Source organism: Hylobates moloch, unplaced genomic scaffold (genome assembly GCF_009828535.3).
Source record: "Hylobates moloch isolate HMO894 unplaced genomic scaffold, HMol_V3 SCAFFOLD_11, whole genome shotgun sequence".
NCBI lineage: Eukaryota > Metazoa > Chordata > Mammalia > Primates > Hylobatidae > Hylobates > Hylobates moloch.
The window spans coordinates 30,148,029-30,172,922 of record NW_026652286.1 but is presented as its reverse complement, the minus strand read 5'-3'; the positions used below and the strand labels follow the sequence as shown (position 1 = coordinate 30,172,922).

Here is a 24,894-nt window from a genome sequence, read left to right as displayed (position 1 = left end):
GGGAGCCCATGGACACCGAGAGGAAAGCAGGTGGTGTTGAGAAGCAGTGTTGGCCTGGGGCCTGGCAGTGTCCTCATGTAATGCTTACCTAGAAGGTAAGAGGTCTCCCCAGATTCCGGGGAGCCCAGGCTGGCCCTTTAGCTAGGGGAGATGGGAGGACACACATCTCAGGGGACTTGGCTTGATCGGGGATGCTGTGGGGACAATGGCTCCAGGGTATAGAAACAAGACAGTGAGGTGGCAACTGAACACACAGTGAGGTAGTGCCTGAACTACGTGGTCTTCCTCAGGAGTCACACACAGTGAGTGGGAGCCGGGGCATCCCCAGGCTGAGGGGCCAGAATGCTAAGCACAAGGGCAGCAGAGCCATGGCTGGTCCCCATGGAAGGTGGGAGCAGAGAAGAGCCCCGTGGCAGGCCTCACGGGACTGAGTGGAGCCACCCACAACATGCAGGTCCCTAGATCACACCAAGTGACCCCTGGGGCCCATGGTCTGTGTGGTGGGGAGGACACAGACTCCCCTATCCTCAGAATGCACCAACTAAGTTCCGTGCACAAGACGAGCACCAAATATCAGCAGACAGATCCCCAAGCATCTGCCTGGCATCCCTCCTCACTTGCCTCAATCACCCAGGCTCAACCCCAAGAGGCCATGAGCTCGGCTCAGCTTGGAGGCTACATCCAGGTCAGTGTGTGGGCAGCAGACAGAGGAGGGGGCGCAGCGAATGCACGGGCAAGAAGGATCATTTAGCAGGATGTGGAGTCGATGCTCTTTGACTTTGAGGGCCCTGCCTACTCGGCTGTTTCTCCTGGAAGGCTGGGCAGTGCTGGCTCTGGCCTCCTTGCTCCATGATCCTGAGAACCAGCTCTCAGGGATGGGCCAGATGGCAGGTACTTGTGTTTTGCGTGAATTTAGATCACAGACTCATAAGCCACCGCAGCTGGTCAGCCCTTAAAGAGGCAGCCCAGCCCCTCATTCAACAGAGGAAGAAACTGAGGTCCAGAGGGGTGATATTCATGCCCAAGGTCACCCAATCAGTGGGCAGGGGAGCAAAGGGTTTGACTCCAACTCTGGAGCCTAGACTCCACACTTCCCTGCTTCTCTCCCTGTGAGGGCTGTTTGTGCCCTAAACCGCCAGGTCCTGGAAGGCCTCTTTTGTGACGACAGTGCTTTAAGGCAGGACGATGCAGTGTTTAGGAGCACAGGCTGCAGAGACTGACCTCCTGGATTCAAATCCAGGGATTGACATTAGCTGTGCCATCGTGGGCACATTTTCAAATCTCTCTGCTTCTGTTTCTCATAGATAAAATGGGTATGATAATAGCACTTACCACCCAGGGTTGCTGGAAAGATTAAATTGATAAATCCTTGGGCTGGGAGCAGCCTCTTTTGCCAACACCTATGTCTCACTGCACAGTTGATACCGCCTCTCTGCTCCCTGCCTGTAGTCAAATCAGCCTGTGGTCTGATGGTGGGTTATCAGTGAGGAGGCTGGAGAAGCCTGGGCTGGCTACAAGATCTCCCTCTGTCCTGGGGTTTCTTTCATTGGTGATGAAACAGCCAATCCAATGGTTGGCTCCGTGGAGGTACCCCAGGAGGAGGCAGGGGGGTAGGTGGCTGCCTGCCTGATGCCACTCAGAAGACCAGCAAGGACTTCCACGTCCCTGTGCACAGGAGTACCCTAGGCACAGGGAGGACCTCAGCCACCACCTCCCCCCTGACGCTGGTTCAGTGTCAAGCAGGGTTGGTGAAGCTGTGATCTGCCCGGAGGAGAAGAGGGAAAGGTACAGGAAGACACCTAAGCAGCCCTTTCCCTCTCTCCTAGGGCTGGAGCAAGGGCCCATCTTGGCCTCTGTGGGCCTCTGAGGGTTCCTTCTGCCTTGCTCTTCTTGGACAAACAGCAGCAGAAGAGGTGAGTGCCCAGGGATCCTGTTGCTTTCTCAGCTCATGCATGGGGTCTGATAAGCCCTGGGTTCCCGTCTGATATGAAATCCTTCCCAATCCCTGCTCAGGCAATGGAGGACACAGCTCTGGCCTGAGGCTTGGTGGCAGATGGGGCCACCGTGGACCTGACCAGGTACTCCCAGAGAGAAAGAAGTGGCACAGAGTGGGAGGGACAGGGGTGGTGGGGAGACCCCCAGACACACAATGGGTATCAGTTTACTTGTCTGAATGCTGTCTGATAAACCACCATCCTCTTCAACATCTCCTGTGGCTGCCAGAGGAAAAAAAAAAAAAAGTTCCACACTGGATGTTACCAATAGGTCTTGGCTGCCCCCTGGTGCCAGGCCTCGGGCCTGCCAGCCTGGGGCTGCCGTGCCAATGTCTCTCTCGGAGCAGACAATCTGGCTTATGTTAAGGGCCTGCTCAATGCCCACAGATGCTACCCAGTTGTTGTCAAGCAGACACCACCCCTTGACATTAGCCAGAGAACATGACATGAATGCATCCGCAGGCTGTCCCAGGAGCAAAAACTTTGCTCTCTGGGAAGCTGACGGGACAGCTAAGGCCCAAAATAAATATCTCAGCTGTCCTGCCCTGACATTTGGATAGAGTTTCCTTGAAAGGGAAGTTAAAATTCTGACATGACTGTCTTCTCACTGTGCATGGGAGGCCAGCCAGTGGTCGGCACCTCTGGGAGGTGCACAAGAATCCCAGCTCCCTTAGCCGTCAGTAACTGAGACTGGTGGACATTTCCCACTTCCCCGGGACCACATCTCAGACTTCCAGTCCCAGTGAGAGGTGAGAAATAAGTTGCAGAAAGGGAGTGAACCTGCTCTGGCCAGTTCCCCATCTGAGGGTGTTTCCTGCCAGGCCACAACAGGCCTTAGGGCAGGGGCCAGGGCACCTGGAATCTCTGTAGGTTTTGGCAAGATGGCAACGAGGGTAACAGCATGGGCTTTGGAGCAAGAAAGGCATGAGGGTAAGTATTAAATCCAGGCTCTGCCTGGGGCACCTGGTGCCCCTCTGGTAACCTCTCTAAACCTCCCTTTCCTCAAGTGTTAAACAGGATGACCACAGGAACCATCTCACAGTCCTGCTGTGAGGATTAATTGAGGCCATGCAGAGCCTGGCACATAATAGGCTCTTCACAGATCGTAACGATTATTATTACTTTTAGACAGAGCTCCAGGCTGTTCAGTCAAGTGGGGAACAGAAATTCCACTGGTCCTGTCAACATCCACTTACACCCATGTGGCCTCATCTCTCGGCCAATAAGAAGATTAAGAGATGGCATCTGTGATCTGCATTTTTGTCCCACCTCACTTGCCCTCCAGAGACAGCAGATTCCAGGGGAGGTAGCCCTGGTCTGCTCCTCTACAGACAACCTGGAGGGGACCCAAGGGGCTTACCAGAACTTCAGATTTCACAGCTGGCCTGTAGATGAAATTGGGCTCCTGGTGAACCATGACAGGTTTGGAGATGGTGGACACGCCAGGGCCTCGTGGAGGCTGTGGGCTTGGGCAAAATGTCTACAGGAGTTAGTTTAACAGGGACCCAGGTGAGGTCATGGTGGGGTGGCCAAGGCCAGCCATGCTACTTCTACACACATGCAAATCTACACCCATGCACATGCGAAGCCAGCCTGGTTCATTCAACCTGCTGGAGGTCCTGGGGGTGTGATCTTCAGCAGAGATGAGAAGCCCTTTGGCCACAGTGTGGGCTGAGACCACAGAAACTACAGAGTGGCTCTAAGAAATCAGACACTTGAGCTAGAGCCTGGCTTGGGGGTGCCAGCAGCCAGTGTCACCCAGGAGACACACTTTCAGACCCCTCTCTCAGTGGCCATGGGTGCTATCCAGTGTCCCTTGCCTTTAAGGGCTGTCTCTTTGGCCACAGTTCCAGTCCCTGGACCACAGTGTGTAGGATCTGCTGTTCCTAGTAGGTAGGCACATAGTCTCTAGAGGCCATGGGGTGAGGACCAGTAAGAGAGGCATCCAGGGGAGCTGATGCAACCTGTCTGCTTGGCTCTAACCCACTTGATCTTCTTGGGAAAGATGTGTCAAATCAGTTCACAACCCTGCCCCCAAACCCTCCTGAGTGTCCCCATTGACTACTGAGCTCATTGGCTTGACTCCCAAGGCCTTTCACAAGCTTCTCTATCTTCCTTTTCAGCCTTATCTCTCACTCCTCGCCATGCTCCTCACACTGCCTAGCTTTAGCCTCAAAAAATGCCAGGCTTTCTTGCCTTGAAGCCTTTGCACGTGCTCTTTCCTTCTTCCGCTTTGCCTCCCAGGTCTTAGGTTGGGCATCACTGCCTTCTGGAAGCCTCCCTTGAGCTTTTCCTCTACTCCACCCCTCTTCCTTATTATAGCACTTGTGCTTCCTCCGTCTCCACCCTGATGGTGTGGCGGGTGCCTACTTTTCTTTGTTCCCCACCAGACTGTCTTGAGAAGGGAGACTGCAGCTGTCTATCTAGCAGGGATTCCCAGTGCCCTGCATAGTGCCTTGGCATATAGTAGGTGCTCAATAAGCACGGGTTGAATGAATAAATGAATGACTAAATAGTAGGGTGAGAACATGGGACAGTGCCTGTGGATAGATCTGGCCCTGAAAACCCCCCTATGGCAGGTGCTGGTGTGGCAGGCACAAGTGTCAAGCCAACACAGGTGTTTGTTTTCATGACTTGGGGCCTGCTGGTGGCTGGGCTGACTGTGTGGACATGTGGTCACTCACACTTCCTTCTGCAGCACTGATGACAGCTTGCCAGGGGCATGCAGGGAGGAGGAGGGTGGGTGGTACAAGGGTGAGAGGTGGGCCAAATGAAGCCAACCAAACAACAGCCCCCTGGCTTTCAAGGCTGGCACAACCCTGGCTTTGATGTCGCTTATGACATTTATGGTCCAGTTCTTCAGACGCTCCTTGTGTCAGGGGCTTTTAACCCTCCCTGGGCTCTGATCAAGAACTAACAGTGGGAACTTGGTGATGCCTTGAAGAATCTGAGAAATCTGGACTCTGTCTTGAATCTTGATCCTGACTCAAAGTTTTGCTGAGACTGAGATTGCTAAGATCCCAGGTTTGCAGCTTCACCCAAATTTTCTTGTACTCTGGACTATCAATAACCATAGTTAATGTCTACTGAACATCCACGATGTGCCTGCCACTCTTGCCATTCTTAACTTAGAATGTGTTCATGTATTAACTTATTTGATTTGAATAGGTAGCTGCCATTAGCATTCCTATTTGTGGACAGGGATGCCCAGCCTCAGATAGATGAAGTAGCATGTGTTCAGTCACCTAGCTAGTAAGTGGCAGAGCCAAGATTCAAACCCAGGCAGTCCAACTCCCTGCTACTCCAACTTGCCATCTTTATGTTCCCTGCACTTGCAATGCCCTTGCTCCCATCCTCCATGTGTTGCCATCCCTCAAGGCTCAGCTCATAAGCCCTCTACTCTACAGAGGTGTCTTCAATCTTCAGTTAGAATGAATCCCTCCCATAGCGCATGGCTTATGCATATTTTATAGCAGAAGCCTGCCTGGGCAGCAGCTCATCCTTCAGATGGCAAAGTCCTGGAAAGCAGAGGCATGTCAATTTCCTCCGCATTCTCTTCAGCACTGCTCCCCTCTCCCCTTCACAGAGAGAGGCCCCAGGCAGGTACTCAGTCAAAGTGGAATCAAATTTGTTGAGGAAAAGCTACTGCTCATCTTGATGGAGGCCACTTACAGAGAAAAATGTTGTGCAAGGCTAACTCAGCTCTAGAAACTAGCTCCTGCCTGGGCTCTGGGGGAAGATGTCCCCAGAACAGGCAGATTTCTTCCTATTGAAGCTGCAGGGCTCACGACCCCAACCAGAGGTCCAGAAAGGGTCCCTCTGAGAGTCTCCTGCTGGAAGCTGCAGCCTTGCTGGCATCTGGCACTTTCTTCACTCCCACCTTCCTTGTAAGCTCTCCTGAGTGCTCTGAGATGCTTGTCCTGCTCTCCATGCAGGAACTCAAATCCATGCAGGGAAGCTTAATAAAAACCACTGGTCAGGTGCTATTGACTATGCCCTCCCTCAGCAACCCCTGCCACCCTCAGCTGACATGAGATGCTTTTGCACTGACTCAAGCCTGGCCTAATGGCTACGGGAGTGGAATAATATTTTGTTTTTCCCTTCATGGGATCCAAGCTCCCTGTCTTCCTCAGAGATTGCATGTTTCAAAATAGTCTTTGGATTACAAATAATTAATAAGAAATATGTCTTTTTCAGAAAGACATTGTTTATCTTCCTAACATCCAAGAAAAACATTCCTATTCCTTTAATAGTAAATTATTTCTAGGAACTCTCTCATCTTCATTTTTTCTATAGCTGGAAATTGGCCAGAAATTTCTGGGTATTACACTTCAAGCCAGTGCAGTTGGCCAGTACTGTAGAAAATGGCACTGGAGTGTCCTAATACTGCATTTGATGGTACAGTGTTATCACTTCATTTACAGAGCCAAATACACCCCTGCTTCCTCCTCCCCTCCCTTTTTTTCCCATTAAATCAGGAGTCATTTCCCATATTCAAGGCTTTCTGGGATAATATCAGGAAGTGACTGGATGTGACAGAGTGCTGGCTATTCATTAACACAGCCTTCCAAGTCCTACATTGAAAGTTACCAGCCTACACTAGCAAAGAAGAGCTAAGAGAGAGCAATGAATATCAAATGGACACGCTGTTGCTTACCCCAAAGGTCCCAGCCATTCACCATACAATACAGCACTTCAAAATCAGTGAGAACCACCATATACATGCAGGATGTCCACACATGCACACAGAGGGGGCATTCCTGGAAAATGGGGTGAGATGATGTTTCTTTCTGTCTCCACCCTCAGGAGCAGTGGAGGACATAGGAAACAGCAGTTCTCCCCATTCTTCCTACCTCCAAACATAGCATGCAGAACAGGAAGATTACCTTTGGGGTGGGTGGGAAGCTCCGTTCAGGGACAGGGGAGTTAGTGGGCTTCCCACTGAGGTTCTTTGCCTCCCAGTCCTCCACTGGATTGCCTGTGTCCCCATTGCGGAAGGGATGGTTGCCCAGTGCTTCTTCCAGCGCCGAGGGCAGTGGGCGGGTGGGAGTGAGGTCTTGGGTGGGAACGGACGGCGGGGGAGGGATGGGAATGGGGGGTGGAGTGCACTGCACCCATGGGGAAGACGAGGCGCTCACATGGCCAGATGAGGGAAAGACAGGGGGCGCCGGGACCCTGTGGGGCGGGTTGGAGGGTGGAGGGTGGGGCATCACAGGCAAGGCAGAGGGAGTCTTGGGGGGATAGTAGAACATGTCCAAAGGGATATCGTCCAGGTCAGTGGTGTGCAGGTGCAGTCCGCCTGCGAAGCGTCTCAAGGGTGGGGCCAGGGGAGACACAGAAGGCGGGGGAGGCGGGGGCCCTGTGGTCATCTGGTGGGGGTTGCAAGGAAGTTCTGTAATTGTCACTCTGATTAGCACTCCACTTCACAGTACATCGAGCACTATGCTCTTCTAATCTGTTTCTCTTGCTACTGGAGACCCACCACCCTTAAATCAGAACCATGGGGCGCCGCTCCTCTGCCACCTGGATGCCCAGCAGAGCCCATATTAGGCTGCTGGTAGGGAGTGCCCAAATGCAGGAGAGCCCTGAGTTATGCCATCTGTGGGTGGTAAGGTGTTCACAGAGCTCATCTTCTAAACTGGAATGCCCTTGAGAGTGTAAGGGGGACTCTTAGTCATGATGCCAGGACAACAGGCCTAACTGAGACTATGGCAGATGAGCTGGGACTTAGTGATCACTCTGGGAATATACCCAGAAATACAGACATATCCCTCCTCCCCAAGAGGGGAGTGGGGTGGTAGGGGTGGGCCTGGACAGTGGATGGGCACTGTGAGGCTAGTGACGCTTGCTAGTTGTCATCTCACCTCCCACTGTCCCCACAGTGGATCATTCTGAAGGCAGCAGGAGGGTCTGTGTGGAAAGAAGGGCTCTGTTACCTCTGAAATCTCATTATCAGCAGAGGAAATCTGCTCGAGGCGTGTTTGACAGAGCCTCTCCACCCAATATTGAATCTTTTCCGATTCTTCAAGGTCTTCCCGCTCCGTCTCAGACACCTGGGACCCAGGATCGGCGCAGCAAGGAGAGGACAAAGGGCACATTTGAATAACACGTGGATGGAAATAGCATGAAAGCACTCCTTTAAAAACTCCAGAGTACTGTGATGTGCATCAGCTATCTAGAAAGAGACCTGGGCTTGTTCCAACTGGCCCTCAAGGAGGCGGCAACAAGGGAGAAGAGAGTGGTGGGGTGTCAAGTTCACTGAGCAGAACTTGTAGGCAAAATCAGAAAAGGGGCTTATGTATTGTGAGGGATTAGCTGGATCCCAGGTCCCCGTGAACCCTGAGGCTCTTATGATTTTCCAAGAATGGTGTTTTTGTAGCCTCCCCCAGCACATTCCGAGAGTTTCACTTGACTCTTTTTTTGTTCCTGCTCCATTCTGCCTTGCCCTCAGAAGCACAAGTTCAATCTTATTTTTAATTTTGTAGCTAATTTGTTCATAATGTCAGACCTAATGCATTTCACATTTTCCAGGACTTCTCTGGTTTTTTAATCTAATCAAATTGGCATTCTGATTCATGGATGCGTTAAAGAGAAGCAGAAACCATACCTCCTACAGCTGGGGAGTTAAGGTTACCCATCTCACCTAGCATAGGAATTATTCATGGTGTAAGGTTGCTTTGGACATGTCTTCAGGGGGACAGCCTCAGATATATTCCCAGGTTGATGAGGTCTAGCCTCAGACATACCCTATGTTGAGGGGAGCAGCCTTAGACTTATAGCCTGATTAATGGGGAGATAGCCTCAGACCTACAACCTGCATAAAGGGGTTGGCCTCAGACCCATATTCTCAGAGCCAAGCTAAGTTGGGTGGGGGGTGTCTGGTCTTACAATAACCTGGGAAAGGAGGCCAGAGTGATTCAGACTTGTAGACAGGTCAGTGGAAGCCTAACTTCAAAGCTACAAGCAAGGCAGAAGGGTTAGCCTCAGACCATACTCTGAGTAGCCTCAGAGCCATACCTGAGATAGAGAGGCCTAGCCTTGGACTCTGGTGGGGTAGAGTGAAGAGGACAGACTCAAACCTCTAAGCCAGCTCTATCAAGGGCTGACCTGAGACCTACCATCTGGTCAGAAAGGCTAACCTCAGACTCACACCCCCCAAACAAGGAGGCTAGTTTCAATTCCAAAGCCAGGAGCAAGACTCACACCCCCGAGAAAGGAGGCTAGTTTCAATTCCAAAGCCAGGAGCTAACCTCAGATGGCCCTGGGCAGTGGCATGATTTCTCTCTCCAGGCTGGAGAGCAGGAAAGGGCTCACTCCACCCTTGTACGCCATTTGAGGAGAACAACTCCAGCTGGTCCTCTGGGAGCAAGTGGAGAACGACCACATTGTGTCCCAGGGATGCTTGCCTGGCCCACAGGCAGGACACGTACCTCCTGGGCCAGCCGGTTGATCTTTAGCTGCTTTTCCTTCTCCAGCATTTCCTCTTTCTCTTTGTAAAGCTTTTGCTCAAACTCCAGTTCTTTCTTATTCTTTCTCAAGTCCTGCAGGCTGTCATACTTGGCTTTCTTCTTATCTTTTCCTTTCTGAGTAGATGTGGGATTGTTTATATGACAAAGATTACAAATAGTGTCGACAGCACAGCACACAGGGCATCCAGTCCTCAGATAACACAACCATCCCATGGTGAGTCCCTCCCCCAGCTCTGTCTCACCATACTGGACATCAGATCTCAGGTTTAGTACAGGAAGGCCACTGCTACCTACTGCAGAGTGGGAGACACATTCTCTTTACCAGCCAGAAAGACTGGCTTATTAGTTCACTAACTAGCTGTGTGGCCTTGGCTAAGTTCCTTAACCTCTCTGGGCCTGACTTGCCTCATCTCCAAAATGGTAAAAATACCTCCCCCACAGGCTTGCCACCCAGTGCCAATGAAATAACATCCATGAAAGAACTTTGTAAAAGTTCTGTATAAATAAAAAAATAAAATAAGAAAATAAATAAGTGCTATATAAATAAAGGGCATTGTGTTGATTTTCCAGTATCTGGCACATGCCTTCTGCATCATCTCATGTTCAGATTCAGAGATGCATCCTGGGAGATTCCAGAGAAAATCTGGGAGAGCTGGCAAGCCTCATCTGTAGAGGTCCTGTCCTAAGCTAGAGGTGATAGGAGTCACACTCAGACCTGGGGGCTCAGAGCCAGGGACATCAGATTTTACCCGCATGCTTAAGCTCTGGACCATTTCACCCTGGAGAGTCTAGACCCACAGTTTCCTCTGAACTGGGCCCCTCTACTGAGGGCTAGCTGGAAACTGCAGGACTGGGAGGCGGGGCATGGAGAGAATGGCTTAACTGCTTTTTACTCGCCATGAGGGTTCTAGAGGATTTGGGGAGGGACATGAAAGGCAAATAGACTCCTTATTTTTCCTGTAGGAATTAGACCCACCGAGCCTGCATTCCTGGCTGCTTCTCTCATGGGGTTGCAGGGAAGCCAGGGGCTAAGGCAGGAAGAGAATGATCATTTATGAACTGCCTATGTGCCAAGGGATTTATACCAATGATCTCCTATGTAGGTTTATCCTCATTCTTTGATGAAGGAGCTGAGGCTCAGAGAGGTAAAGTCCCTTGTTCAATGTCAGACATCTTGTGAGTGATGGTACCAGGATTTGGACCTGAGTCTTCGAGGTCCCAGTTTTTCTATGGTGCCCTGATGAGCTGAGGGCAAGGGAAACACAGCAGGAGGGAGGGTCAGCCCCCATCACACACAGCGTGGAGGACAGAGCGAGGACTCAGGAGATGGGCAGCAGAAACAGCCCACACCCTGGGCAATTTCTGGGGCAAGGAGGAAACCCCCTGTTCACTGAGCTCACCCCTGCCCCCAAAGAGTGTTCTGGGGATCTTCTCTCGAATTTCCTGAATCATCTTAGCATCCAAGGCCAGGAATGAGGAATTGAGCTCCCTAGCAATGGACACACAACATTCATCCCCAGCTGGAGGGACTTGGTGGGCCATTATGGACCTCTGAGGGACTCTTCCTAGCTCCTCTCCTAAAGACACACACCTCTGTGCACTGCTAATGTGCTCTGGAAATGGTCACCTCTGGGACCCACCTCCAGAGCAGCGTATGAGCCTCTCGAGAGAATGGTTCTCACTGCTTCAGAGTCCTGCTTGGTTCCTTGCCTACCTTGTTCACTAGACTCAGTTGATAGATGAACCCCTGCCATCGTAGTAGAGATTCAGACAGCAATTTCCCAAGAGGAGCCAGAAACACTGCCTAATGGTAGCTTGCTAGAGTAAGAGCCTGGCCTCCTCCAGGACCACCATGAGAAGAATGGCCATTCTGTTGCTTAAAAAAAGAAAAAAAAAAAAAAACAAAAAACTACCAGTGCTAAGATTATAGAATCAGGGCTTCTGGGCGGGGTAGTAGACAGTTTCTGTCTCGCGCCCAAGAAAGTCACATCTGTACAGATGCAGAGGGCAAGTTGCCCCATGGCATTTCCCACTGATCTCAGACTAGCCCCACACAGGTTACTTAGCTGTGTGTGAATCTGCCTTCCCTGCCAGACAGTGGGCTCCTGCAAGTAGGGCTGCTCTGTATAAGTGACTCAAGCAGTTCTGATGAAAGGTCTTAGTCAGAATCATGAATCCTTCAGGCCCTGGCCCCTGTGGGGCCAAAGGCCTGGGAACCTTGAACCCCAGAGGGATTTACTGCCAAGGTGGAAATAGAAGACACTGAATCTTTATATTATTATTATTATTTTCTTGAGACAGGGTCCTGCTCTGTCACCCAGGCTGGAGTGCAGTGGTGCAATCTCAGCTCACTGCAGCCTCCGCATCTAGGGTTCAAGTGATTCTCCTGCCTCAGCCTCCCGAGTAGCTGGGATTACAGGCATGTGCCACCACACCTGGCTAATTTTTGAATTTTTAATAGAGACAGCGTTTCACCCTGTTGGCCAGGCTTGTCTTGAACTCCCAACCTCAGGTGATTCACCTGTCTCGGCCTCCCACAGTGCTGGGATTACAGGCATGAGCTGAATCTTTATATTTTTAAATAAGGGGAATTTATGCACAGACGATCATGGCCATGGATGCCCACTTGCATTTCCTGGGGACTTGGCGTTCCAGCTGCTGGGAAACAAAGAGTCTCTCACGGCTCTAGAAAAAATGATGATGGGTTTTCAGAGCCAGTATGAGGGGCATGGTTCTGTTGTCCTTTCAGCTGTCAGTTATATCCACGGCCTGTCAGTTACAATATTCCTTTTGGTCCAGACTGACAGGGGAGGCAGATGGGGCGATTGTGCTATTGATTCTACCTAGAAGCAATTTTTCTTTTTTTTTGGAAGTGAAAATGAAAATCAAAATTCCAGCTGTTTCTGGAATAAGTAGATTAAGGAATAGGGGAAAGGCAGCTCTATTTCATTATCAACAGCACTTTCAAGGACATGATTTCTGATGGGAGGTGGTATGTGGAGAAGATTCTAGTTCTTTTACATTTACATGTTATTAGTGCCTGAAAAAGATTTGACATATCTGTCTCCTTTATTATTTTTTTCAAATAAAATCCTGTGTGTACGTGTGTGTGTGCTTGTGTGTGTGTGTGTGTGTGTGTTTTGTCCTCTCTAGCTGAGTTCTAGTAGAGGTAGTATATAGAGAAGAATTAGAAATCTAACCCAATGAGGCATCCTAAGCCACCAAAGTCAGCCTGTCAAGGGAAACAGATAGTCTTATGAGACCAAGGCCTTTCTGAGACCAGGACAAAGTGGGAAGGAATTCCCAGAGGAACTCTGTTCCAAGTTTATTCAATGCTGTACAAATCATGATCTATGTTCCTACATAAAGGCATTTACCTCTGTCAGGAAAAATATTGCTGTTTGTTATTTTAATAGCAATGTGCTGGAGGAAGGGGGTAGATTTTCCTGGCACAGTTAATATTCCCATTTTACAGGCAAAGAGAATTATATATCATCAAGGTCACTCAGCTGCCAGTGCTCTGGTTTCTGGGGGACCGACATCTTGCCAGAAAGTTCTGGTCAAGTGATAACATCCAATTTAGCTCACCCAGATTTATGCTGTTGCCTGACCTCCAAATACCAAGTCATCTCAAATGTCCAATTACAGATATTAACAGCAATGTTTTCATAATCAATTGTCAATGTGATTTAGAAAGACAAGGACAAGAGAGTTTTACAAGGCCTGGAGATATTGTAATAAGATTTAGAGAGACAATTAAAGGTCCTAGAGATTGGAAAAATGCATTATCCTGGGCACATGCAGAAATATTCCTAGGAGAGGGCTGTGCTTGGAGTGGGTCTCTGTCCCAACCTGAGGCAGCAAATCCCCACCTCGTCAGCCAGGCTGCGTATGGCACAGCCGGTCTCATAACATGCACTAAGTACTCCCACCCCGATAATTCGCTCTGTCTGACCCCAAGCTTCTGGCCTTGGTCTCTTGTTGTACTTGACAGAGAAACACAGGAGAAGCTTCCTGCCCCTTTCCTGTTCCTGTCAGGGCCAGTGCTGATGCACACACTGCCAGATGGTGCTTGGATAGGTCTCACACCATGGATCCCTCTTCCAATGTTGCCTTTGCAATGGCACCCTGCCATTTGATGTCAGCCTGACACAAAGATGCAGATAGAGTTAGCCTTCCAAGTGAACAGGCCAAGTCACACCATTTAGTGTTGACAGGACAAGGAATGTTTGGGAAAAGCCAAAACCCACGGCAAACTAAGCAGCACACCAGCACAGCACCCAACCCTGTCCTACCTTCCGGATGGTTGGGAATTTGCCATCGTAACGATAAAACCATCCAAAAGCTATAAGAACACAGATAACAAAATGATGAGACACAGTTCAGCTCAGCCAGAGCATCCATGGGCAGCAGATGGGAGCTGGGTTCCCGAGGAATGCATGACTTTGTGAGATAAACAGCATTGGCAGATCCCGCAGATCTGACAGCAAAACTGCACTCTCTGTCCAATTTGGCTTACCTGGCCTCGCCTTGGCTGCAGAACAGGCCTAAGACCACCTGAGAAAAGCCCCAGTTCCCAGGCCCTGGGTCACTCTCAAATGCCTCTCCCCAGAACACTGGCTTCAGAAGCCAGGGCCAGAACATCAAAGAGAAAACCCCTTGTGGAAGGATGAGCTTTTCCAAATCACAGTCTTCACATACAAAGCCTTCTTGAAAGAGAACAAGGCCTTTTATAACCCATGTCTGGTCCCTCCATACAAAAAATGTCTCGAGACAAAAGGGAGCCTGGGTGTCTGCCTAGAACTGTTGTTCGACAGAACAAAACTGGCTTGTCTCATAGTGCAGGTCAAGTCCTCAGCTTTCAACATTCAAAGAGAAGGCAGTGGCTGGGACAGCTCTTGGAAGGACAGCTCCAGCAGGAGTGGGCAGGAGATGTGCCCCCTGAAAACATATCCTCATCCAGGCCAGATAACCAGTGCACCAGCCCCCTTCCTTCCCCAGGCTACAGCTCCACAGAGTAACACCCCCAATCTGAAGCTCCCTGGGGCCAAGAGCGACGGCTGAATTACCCACCCCGGACCAGCCTGACTGCTGGAACAGGATGCTGAAAGCCTCCTGCTGGACCAGACGCTACCTCCTTAGTTGCTGGATTTGGGAGTGGTCTAGGGGGTCCTGGGGGAGGGGCCAGAGCAGCAGACGGAGGATTTGGCAATATCTAAATATTCGAGTCAGCGGCTCAGTGGTACTGGTGTGCGACAGCTGATCTACCAGCCTGGGCGTTGATTCCTGTCCTCTAGGCTTTGTGTACAGTGCTTGAGCCAAGCCGGGGCTTGGAGAAGCTTTACAGACTCTAGTGGCCCCCATACATGCCGGGCCCCTGAAGCTGGGTGTCTGCACTGCAGTCAGGAGGAAGCGGGTAGGGTAAGCAGAGCAGCCAGGCCAGGGAGCAAAGCGGGGGCGCGAACCTGCTCTCCCTGTTCCTCTGTGCCTCCATCCGGGTCATCTGTGGGCTCGAGCTCAGGCTCCACTCCCTGATCATCTACCCGGGGAAAAGAGGAGGAAGCTGGTGAACCAAAAGGCACTTGGGAGACCAAGAGGCCGGAGAACCTTCTCAGGAGTTTGGGGACCTGTAATCAGCTTCCTCCAGGGGAGCTGTGAGGTCAGGGGCAGGTGACAGAGTTCAGGAGCGCAGAGCAAAGGTTTTCTGCTCTGAGCTGGTGCATACAGTGCTTTCAACCTTGGCAGCTTTAGTTTATCTGTCTGTACAAAGGGCTAACAACAGGAAACTCAGATCTGAGGGCAGCGTGAGAACCATTTTGTAGGGTATTGGGCTGAAGGCTGGGAAGTGCAGTGAGGAGGATGGGAATATCTGAGAATCGCACACGTTTGAGGGCAAGGGGCTGCAATGGGAGAACAGACCCTCCGCCTTCTGCTTATCACCCTTGCCTTGGAGCTCTGGGACCCTAGGGGATGTCTGAACAGTGTGGGCAGCAGATGGAGGCTGAAGGTCCTGAGGAGGTGGGGACATCCCAAAAGGTAAAAAGGGTACATGCAGTTAGGAAGACCTGAATTTTGACATAATGTGGAGAGAAGAGCAAACCCTCCATTCCAGAGTTTCCAGCTTGGACTCTGGCCTCCCTAGGACTCTGGAAGGTAGTGTACCAGTTTGCTTGTGAGCTGCTTTTTAATATTTTAAAAGCTTAACAGAACTTTCCCATTGGCCTATGCAAAGGCTGTTAAGTTCTTTGGCTCTTGACTCAAATTACACTTACCGAACAGTGGAACCCTGATGCTCCCTTACTAACAAGGACTACTTAATAAAACAATGGAACTCAAATGATTATTTAATAGTTTGGTAGGAAAATAACCTCAACTTCCAAATCATGGGGTCTCTTGTGGTGGAGGTGGGGGAGATAGTTGATGGGGTCTTGGATAGGGAGAGAAGGTTGGAGATCTCTTATTTAAACATCTCCATCTTTCAAGAATCCTTCAGCTACCGGATCCTTAGTCAAGGCTGCCCCCCGCAACTCCTGCGTAACCACCTATTGCCTAAGCTAAGGGAAGGTCCGTTAGGAGCCTCTGTGGTGGTGTCCTGGCCTTCAGGGCTTGGCAAAATGTTGGGGGTCTGTTGGATCAGCCACGGGTAGGTGGGCAGGAGCAATTTTAAGAGCCCCCTTGGGGCAGGTTGGGGGGCAGTCAGTCCCAGGCACATAATTAGGATGAGTGACTTCATTTTCTAGGTATGAGATGCCCCATGCTCTTTTATTTTAAAAAATGCAGGGCCCAGGGCCAGGTGCAGTGGCTCATGCCTGTAATCCCAGCGCTTTGGGAGGTGGAGACAGGCAGATCACCTGAGGTTGGGAGTTCAAGACCTGCCTGACCAACGTGGTGAAACCTCGTCTCTACTAAAAATACAAATTAGCTGGGCTTGGTTGTGCATGCCTGTAGTCCAAGCTACTCGGGAGGCTGAGGCAAGAGAATTGCTTGAACCCAGGAGGCGGAGGCTGCAGTGAGCTGAGATCACGCCATTGCACTCCAGCATGGGCAACAAGAGCGAAACTCTGTCTCAAGAAAAAAAAAAAAAAAAAAAAAGCAGGGCCCACCCCTTGCAGGCACAGAAGCCTGAGTCAGTTATAACCTATTGCAAACTGGGTCCCTGAGTTGAAGGGTGGTTGGATAGGAGCTGGCTGGGGCCCAGGCCTGCTGAACCAACTCAGCCGAGACCATGCTAGCCCCCGGGGAACAGGGAGTGAGGCAGGAGGTGAGCTGGCTCAGGGACCTCACTGCATTTCCTACCTTAGGTCCAAAAGAGAATTAAATTGCTGGTGCATACAGAGACAGATACAGGCAGCAGCTGTCCCAGCTCAGCGGGCAGGCGAGGGTCATCCATCCTGTGCTTTGTGAAGCTGCCTAAGATTACATTTACCTTGAGCAAATGCGAAATTCTTGGTCTCTTTATTCAAGGAGCTTGATTTGGTTAAAAAGCACTAAATAAATAACCAGCTAGTGAAAGGGTTTTTATTTTCTATTGTTCCCGAGAGGGTGTGTTTGCTGTGAAGCTGAGGCCCAATTTCTTGGAAGGTACCAAATTGACTAGGATTACTTCCATGAGAAGCAATTAAAATCAATTTCTCTCCTGAAGCTCCTATTTCACTCATAAGAGCAAATTAGCTGCCCGTCTAAAACAGTGATCATTCATTGGGAGCTTAGCTCTGGCCACATCCTCAACTGATACTGAATGTCACGGGGGAGGCTGATGAGAGTGTGCTTTGTCCTTCTGAGAGGACCAGGAGATGACACTGCCCTGCTGCCAGGAAGAAATGTGTTGGGAGCTGTTTGCCTGCACCAGGGAGGGGTGAAATGGAACCATCCAGATGCCCTGCACCTCTTCCTTGGTGCAAGTGGCCTATGTTGGCAGGTTGACATTCCCATAGGTCTCAGATGTGACCCAAAGTTGGGGGCAGAGCTGTCCAGACCCCATCACAACATGCCAAATGACTGCCCCACAGCAGAGATGGGAACCTGGGCTCTTGAGTCCAGATTAGCCCCTTGCTGGAGGTTCCCAGGTCAGCTGAGCACAATCAGCTGGAGTAGGACCTGTCCTGTGCCAACTGTAAGTCAAAACAGCTGAAAGGCAGGAGTAAGGACCCAACCAGCAATCCTGGACCTGTGGTTGTCATGGTCCCTGTTTTCCTCTGGCAGTGTGGGCTGCTTCTTAAAGAGGCATACGGAAGTTGGGGTTGAGAAGGTGGTCAGAGAGCAGGTGGTAGAGGCCTAGACTGAAAATGGAGGTGAGGATGTGGGACAGATGAAGAGAGGAGATGGTAAGGACAGTATGAGCTGAGGCCCCAGGATAGCACAGCCACAGCCCATAGCTGGGTGTCTGGGAGAGGCCTCCTTGTCCTGTTCCTGCTCCATCCTTGGAGTGGCGCGACAGTGGTCCACGTACAGGGATATAGGGGCTGGAGACACTTAGTAAGCTCCTCCCACAGTTATGAATCAACCTTGGACCACCAGAGCCCTTCTCTGATGTGAGCTCCTTCCTCTCTTTTCTGCTGCTGGCTTCACCCCAGCCCCTGTTCAGAACCAAGCAGGAGGAGGACCCAGTACCCAAAACACTAGGACGGTAATCCCATGAGCTAGTCCACTTGCGCCATGGCCCTTATTCCCTCTTCAGCAGTCTGCCAGCCTGCCCGCGTCAGTGTTGTGGGGGACCTGGGAGCTGGGTATGTGGAGCTGGCCCAGAAACAAGGGGAGCAGACAGATTCCCTCCTACCTTGATGCTGGGGCAGATGGTCTCTGACCCACAGCTGCCCCTCCAAGAAAGAACCACAGCCCAGAGCACCAAGGGCTATTCATCTGGGAGTGGTGGTGAGAGGAGGGAAGGCCAGCATTTCTGTCTAGTCCCCTTAGCCTCTCCCCTTGGCTCATGAAACTTACACTTTGGCTTGCGAAGGGGTACTGGGTGTACCTCAGCAGTGATGGTTTTAGGCAAGAGTAGCTGTTCCTTTGAGCCCCAGTCTTCTTCCCATTGCTTCTTAAACTTCTCTTCCTCCTCTACAATCCTGAAATGAGACCCCCATGCCTGTTACTGGAGTCAGAACCCTCATAGGCCCATCTCCTGCATATTGGAGAGCCCCAGCCAGCCCGGCGAGAAGCCTCGTGGTTCTAGCCGTGATGAATCAAGCAAAGTCCTGGAGCTTGTATTCTAAATTGAGTGTGAATCCCACCTTGGCAATTATATGAGACTATGTTGCAGTTACTATAATATGACAGGCTTTACTACAAATAAAGGAGGACCCACCAGGGGATGAGAGAACCAGGTAAACTGGTTCTGGAGGCAGCCTCTGGTTGGCCACACTCCTCTGAGCACACTGATGTTCATGCACAGACGCGTGTGGAGCCGAGGTACTCACTGTTCCATCTCCTTCCGGTATCTCTCATTTTCCTCTGCTGCCTTCTGGGCAATTTCTTTTCTCCTTCTGAAACACAAGTGCAGATTGGCATGTTTGGCCCTATGCAAGAGAAATGAACTCTTCCTTACTGTGAATTCTTGATTCCAGAAAATTTCGAAATGATTTTTCTCCAGGCTCCCTTCCTAGGAGGGCTGGACCAGCTTTGGTTTTGGGGGACGTTATCTAACAAAGTCTGGACCCTGTGCTCTTGCGTGGTTTTGTCTGGCATGGCTGAGCAGAGATACTGGGCTGTGGGAGGAGGGAAGCAGATCCATGTGAAGGCCACACTCCATGCACCCTCCTCCAAACACTTAGGTAAGGTGACTGATGACAGGCGGGGCCTGGACTGACCCCGGGAGAAAAGCAGGGGCTCCTAGCCAGGTGGAATACTCCCAGCTAACTCTGTGTTGGGGGAGATGGGGACAGCCTTTCCTCTTTCCTTTTCAAAATACATTGATTGATTGATTGATTGATTGATGATTGATTGAGACAAAATCTCACTTTGCACCCAGGAGTTCAGTGGTGCAATCTCGGCTCACTGCAACCTCCACCTCCCAGGTTCAAGTGATTCTAGTGTCTCAGCCTTCTGAGAAGCTGGGATTACAGTCACATGCCACCATGGCCAGCTAATTTTTTTGTATTTTTAGTAGAGACACAGTTTCACCATGTTGGCCAGGCTGGTCTCGAACTCCTGACCTCAAATGATCTGCCAGCCTTGACCTCCCAAAGTGCTGGGATAACAGTTGTGAGCCACTTCGTCCAGCCATGAAATACTTTTAAATGCCTAGAATGTATTTGGATTTGGATCTTGACCATAGTTTTTGATTTGTGAATTGCTCACCCCATTTATTCTCTTAGGCCATCATTTCAATCATCCCGGACAGGGGTGAGCTTTATCATTATAGGCAGGGCAGCCCTGTGGGGACTTGCCAGATTGCCTGGGGGTGATCCCAGCTTGGCCACGTGTGACTTGGGACACAAGTGGCTTCACCTCTCTGAGTGTCAGTCTCCACACCTGTAAAATGGGGTTAATACTCTCTACCTCCCAGGGCTATTGTGGGAATTAAGAAAATAAAACAAGGCCCTAATACAACACCAGCCTTATGGAGGTACTTGACAAATGTTAGCTGGTAGCTAATCCTAGCTAGCTAGAGCCTACTGCTAGTAGGATGCTTATTTTCCATATTCTTGGAATCTTGGAAGTCAGGGGGCTCTGCTCAGCAAGGAGGAAGGAGCCAGGTGGTCTGAGGCCAAGGATGGATACGCTGACCTACCACCAAACTCATCTGGTCTGAGGACTGGCCTCCAGGGAGGAGGAGGAAGTGAGGAAGTTGGCTGGGGACACAGCGGGCAGGAAGCAAGCTAGGTGGGGTCGTATGGTGGGGTGGGAGGCGGGACAGGGCATCCAGGGCTGGCTGCACTCACTGCCGCTCCATCTCCTGCTGCTCCTGGAGGATCTTGTTGGACTCCATCGCCAGCCGCTTCTGCATGAGAAGCTCCTGCCGCTGCAGCTCACGCTGCCGCGCCTCTGCCAGCCGCTCCCGGTCTGTCATGAACAGCTCCCGGCCCTTGTGGGAGAAAAGAGGCCCCTTGCTCAGCCCTTGGGGAACCTGGGGATCCCCTGCCACACCCCTGGGGACCGAGATGCAGGTGGTCTTCTCAGCACCATCAGGCACTGCGGCTTCCGCAATCCCTGACCCAAACTTCTTGCAGGGCAGAAGTCCCCTCGCTCTGCTCTGTCAGAGCTTCAGGGAAGGAGACCAGCCACCCTGGGAGTGTGTGGCAGAGATCAAAACTCAGAGGGGCTGGGGATGAGGGTCAGGGGGCTCCCACCAGCTCATTCTGGACTTACAGCTCCAGCTACGATGGAGATGGTCAGGCTGCGGCTACTCTTCAGCACGTTCACAGCCTGTGGGGACAGAAGGACAGTGGGCCGAGGCCTGACAGACCACAGCAGTCCAGGCAGACAGCACAGAAGGCCCCAGGCTCCAGGGTAGCAGGGGTGAGAAGTGGGGTGTGGAGATGACAAGGGCCAACAGGTGAAGGCCCCCACATCTCACCTCTTTGTGATCCAGGTTAGAGAAGTCGATGCCATTGACTTCGACAATCTGGTCCCCTGTCTGGTGGAGAAATGGAGAAAGATTAGTGTGTGTGCGCTATCTGTACACTCGCTCACCTGCAGGACAGGCTCCCCCAGGGGCTCTGGGTCAGATGCTGGGTCTTCAAGTGGCCGTACCTCAGCTCCTCCTGATGAATGGAGCAGTTGGAAAGCTCTGGTGGAGCTCTGGGAGGGCTTAAAGCTGACCCTGGCACTCCCCTACTTCATAACTATCTTATCAACTATCAAATATTATACCATTACATGTTCATTTCTTTGGCTAAATTTGATGACATTTGTTTTAGAAATCACAGTTTGTAGATGCGGGAACCTTTGAGCTTCTTATTTAGCAGAGGCTGTGTTGAATTGTCATAACAGAATACCTAACATTCACTGATCACTTACAGTGTGCCTGGCACAGTTCTAGCGTATGTATTAATTACTTTAAGCCACACAACAACCTTATAAGAAAGGCTTTATTATCCCAATTTTATAAGTAAGGAAAATAAAGCACAGAGACATAAAGTAACTTGTCCAAAGAAGAGGTTAAGGGTTCCTGCTTTGGGATCGAACCACCTAGGTTTGAATCCCAGCCCTACCATACGAGGTACACGATTTTGGAAAAATCATATACTTTCTCTGGGTCTCAGTTTCTTCATATGTAAAGTGCGGGTAATGGTGGTACTTAATCCTTACAGTTCTTGTGAAGTGTAAAGGGCATGGAACAATGTCTGATGCAAGTGGACACTGAAGGTCTGCTCTTCAATTACCATTACCACATTCCCAAGCTCAGGACCAACAACTATCAGAGCTGGGGAAGGCTGCAGAAAGGTCACATGTCCCCACTCTGTGAAGCCTTGTCTGCAGGGTGGGTAGGGCTCCTCCTCACTCAGTGACCGCTGAAAGAGGGACATGTGGAAAGGCATGTGCCCCTGTCACCGTGGGATCATAGTCTGACTCAATTTCCAGTGGGCCCCCTCTGGGGCCGGCCCAGCGTCACTCACCTCCAATCCCACCTCAGCAGACAGGGAGCCAGGTTTCACATGGCTGATGAAGATGCCAGGCTTCTGGATGGGGCCGCTGGAAATACTGCGGGAGGTGGGAAATGTGTGCTCAGGATACAGGTCACCCATGTCCAGTGCTCAGGATACAGGTCACTCATGAGCTCAGGACTGAAGGCCCTCAGCTGCCTACCTCTTCAGCCTCTGTCTCCCCGTCCAGCCTGATTTCTACTGCCACCCTGGGCAACAGCCACAGAAAACTCCTTGTAATTCTTCCTACCCAGCCTTTCACCTAATATACCTCATATACTCTTTCTTCTTTCTTTCTAGCACTTTCCTGTCTATTCTTTGAGACTCAATTGCTATCCCTTCTATAAAGTTTTCACCAGATCTTCTTTTTTTTTTAATTTATTTTTTAGAGACAGGGTCTTGCTCTGTCACCCAGGTTGGAGTGCAGTGGTGTGATCATAGCTCTCTGCAGCCTCCAACGCCTGGGATCAAGCAATCCTCCCACCTCAGCCTCCTGACTAGCTGCGACTACAGGTGCACACCACCATGCCTGGCTCAGATCCCTTATTCTATCCCAAGACTAAGCTAGCTGCTCTGTTCTCAGTGCTCCTATGCCATTTACGGCAAGGATGGTACATGTACTGTTATTATTCCTTCCTAGATTGGTGGCAGAAATCACTCATTGATCACAGCACTCTTTCCCACAATCCTGGATACAGCTTTAGAATTCTTTTCAAGGCAGCACTCCAGGGAGCTGCTACTAATTGATTAGAGATGGCACCTCTTTGCCATCCTGGACGCAGAATGTAGTTCTATTCGAGTCCCTATCACTCTATATTATAACTATTTACGTGGTTGGCTTCTAGATTAGCCTGTTGTCTCCCAGAAAGGTGGGACTTTTTATCACTTATGCTTGGCACGAAACATTGAATAAATGTGAATGAAAGGAAAGAACAGGGATAACTTAAATAATAATAGTTAGTATAGTTAGTATTTACCAACTGCTTACTATTTAGCAGGTACTAAGCTTGGCACTTTACTTTCTCCACAACCACCCTGTGATGTGGGAATTATTATTGCCCATTTATAGAGGGAGAAACTGAAGCTCAAAGTGGTTAAGTAACTGGCCCAAGGTTCCAGAGCTCTTAAGTGGGAAAGCAGGGCTGGAACTGGGATCTGAGTAACGGTGGCACCTGCATGCTTAAGCCCCGTGTGGCCCAGAGTCTGTTCGGAATTCTCTGTCTGCCTCTTAAGGAAGCTGACAAGGTAATAAGTGACAAGAGAACTGTGACAGAGATGACCAGCTGAACAGGCTCCTTTTGCAGTGACTCAAGGGCCCACAAGGTAACACTGTTCTGCCTCTGGGCCTCAATTTCTTTGTCTGTAAGTTGGGATCTGTTAGAGATGCCCCTCTGGCCCTAAAGGCCTGTCGTGAAGTTCAGCGGGGAAATCAGGCACAAAGAAGTGTCATCACCAAGGCTGGGTGCGGTGCTTCATGCCTTTAATCCCAGCACTTTGGGAGGCTGAGGTGGGAGGATCACTTGAGCCCAGGAGTTTGAGACAGCCTAGACAACATAACAAAACTCCATCTCTACAAAAAAATTAAAAGTTAGCTGGGTGTGGCAGTGTGTTCCTGTAGATCCAGCTACTCAGGAGGCTGAGGCGGGAGGATTGCTTGAGCTGGGGAGGTCGAGGCTACAGTGAGCTATGATCATGCCATTGCACTCCAGCCTGGGCAACAGAGTCAGACCCTGTCTCTAACAAAAAAAGTATCATCACCCATGGACAGTCACACCCCTGGTGGGCAAGGTTTCCTCAGAAGTGACAGTGAGGAAGGGGAGGGCAATAGGGGTCTGCTGGGGTGCACTGGCCACGAATGACCCCAGGGCATGCCCGCCACCCACCTGCAGCCAAGGCCCCGGGAGCCCACCAGGCTGATGAAGACCTTCTTCTCCTTGTTTTCCCGATTTCCAGGGGAGCCCAGGCTGCCTCGCCCACCCTGAAAGAGAGATAGAAGCAGAATCACTGAGTGTCCACATGCGTGCAAGCGGCCTCTTGAGCTTGTGGCATCTGCAGGGCGAGCACTGCTGAACTCACACCAGCCAGATCATCATTCCATCCCTGGGGATGTGTCTGCGCCAGCCTGGCCTGGCTGAGGACCGCTGCCCCACAGCGGTGCACTGGCTGCCCTGGGGGCCTGTGTGAAGCCCCTGAGGGTGCATCTCTAGAGCAAGCCCTCCCTTCACGACTGGCCGCCCCTCCTTGAAGATGACCCCACCAAAACCCCATCACAGGAGGTCTGGCCCTTACCCCAGATTCCGACACAAACTGATCCACATACTGCCAAGTGAGGGGCTCATCAGGAGAGCTGATGGGAAGCGAAAATAGACGGGAGGGTGGTTAGCGAGAGACATTTGAGGAAGCGGGCCCCAAATCCAGATCCACCATGTCCAGAGCCTCCAGCCTCCACTGGCCCAGGAGCAGGGCTGGCATGGTGGGAGCCAGACCCCAGGGCTGTACCAGGACCCTGGGCCCACAGGGAAGAGTCGGCCTGCAGAGGAGGGGCCTCTCACCTCTTCACAGGGATCAGGCCGATGTCTGCGGGAGAAAGGCACAGGGGTTAGGACAGCTCCTCCTCCCTCTCTCCCTCCCTCCCACCGTCATGGAGCCCTGCCCTGCTCTGGCCTCACTCACGTCTCACTTTGATGGACACAGTTTTCTTGGTTCGAATGAGGTTGATGACCTCCTCATGGGTACAGGAGGAGATGGAATATCCATTGATCCGGACGATCTCGTCCCCTACCTTGACCACAGAGAGAGGCAGGGAGCACCATGTGGAGGGAGCATCAGGCAGTGGGGCAGACTCAC

General features: G+C 51.0%; 1 protein-coding gene across 2 annotated transcripts in view; it reads right to left on the bottom strand.

The window, feature by feature from the left end:
• USH1C (USH1 protein network component harmonin) overlaps positions 1-24,894 on the bottom strand; it is a 50,631-nt gene that overhangs the window by 8,554 nt on the left and 17,183 nt on the right. Inside the window, exons 5-20 of one of the 2 annotated variants that reach the window (XM_058446905.1) lie at positions 24,721-24,829; positions 24,600-24,624; positions 24,337-24,394; positions 23,931-24,025; positions 22,021-22,105; positions 20,979-21,038; positions 20,771-20,827; positions 20,344-20,486; positions 18,880-18,945; positions 18,404-18,528; positions 13,759-13,808; positions 9,425-9,577; positions 7,931-8,047; positions 6,881-7,363; positions 3,355-3,474; positions 2,166-2,216 (exon numbers count right to left, since the gene is read on the bottom strand). In XM_058446905.1, the coding sequence (XP_058302888.1) occupies positions 2,166-2,216; positions 3,355-3,474; positions 6,881-7,363; positions 7,931-8,047; positions 9,425-9,577; positions 13,759-13,808; positions 18,404-18,528; positions 18,880-18,945; positions 20,344-20,486; positions 20,771-20,827; positions 20,979-21,038; positions 22,021-22,105; positions 23,931-24,025; positions 24,337-24,394; positions 24,600-24,624; positions 24,721-24,829 (1,797 nt within the window). Of the gene's footprint in view, positions 1-2,165; positions 2,217-3,354; positions 3,475-6,880; positions 7,364-7,930; positions 8,048-9,424; positions 9,578-13,758; positions 13,809-14,928; positions 15,003-18,403; positions 18,529-18,879; positions 18,946-20,343; positions 20,487-20,770; positions 20,828-20,978; positions 21,039-22,020; positions 22,106-23,930; positions 24,026-24,336; positions 24,395-24,599; positions 24,625-24,720; positions 24,830-24,894 lie in introns of both variants that reach the window. The other variant, XM_032166496.2, reaches the window with a different exon arrangement.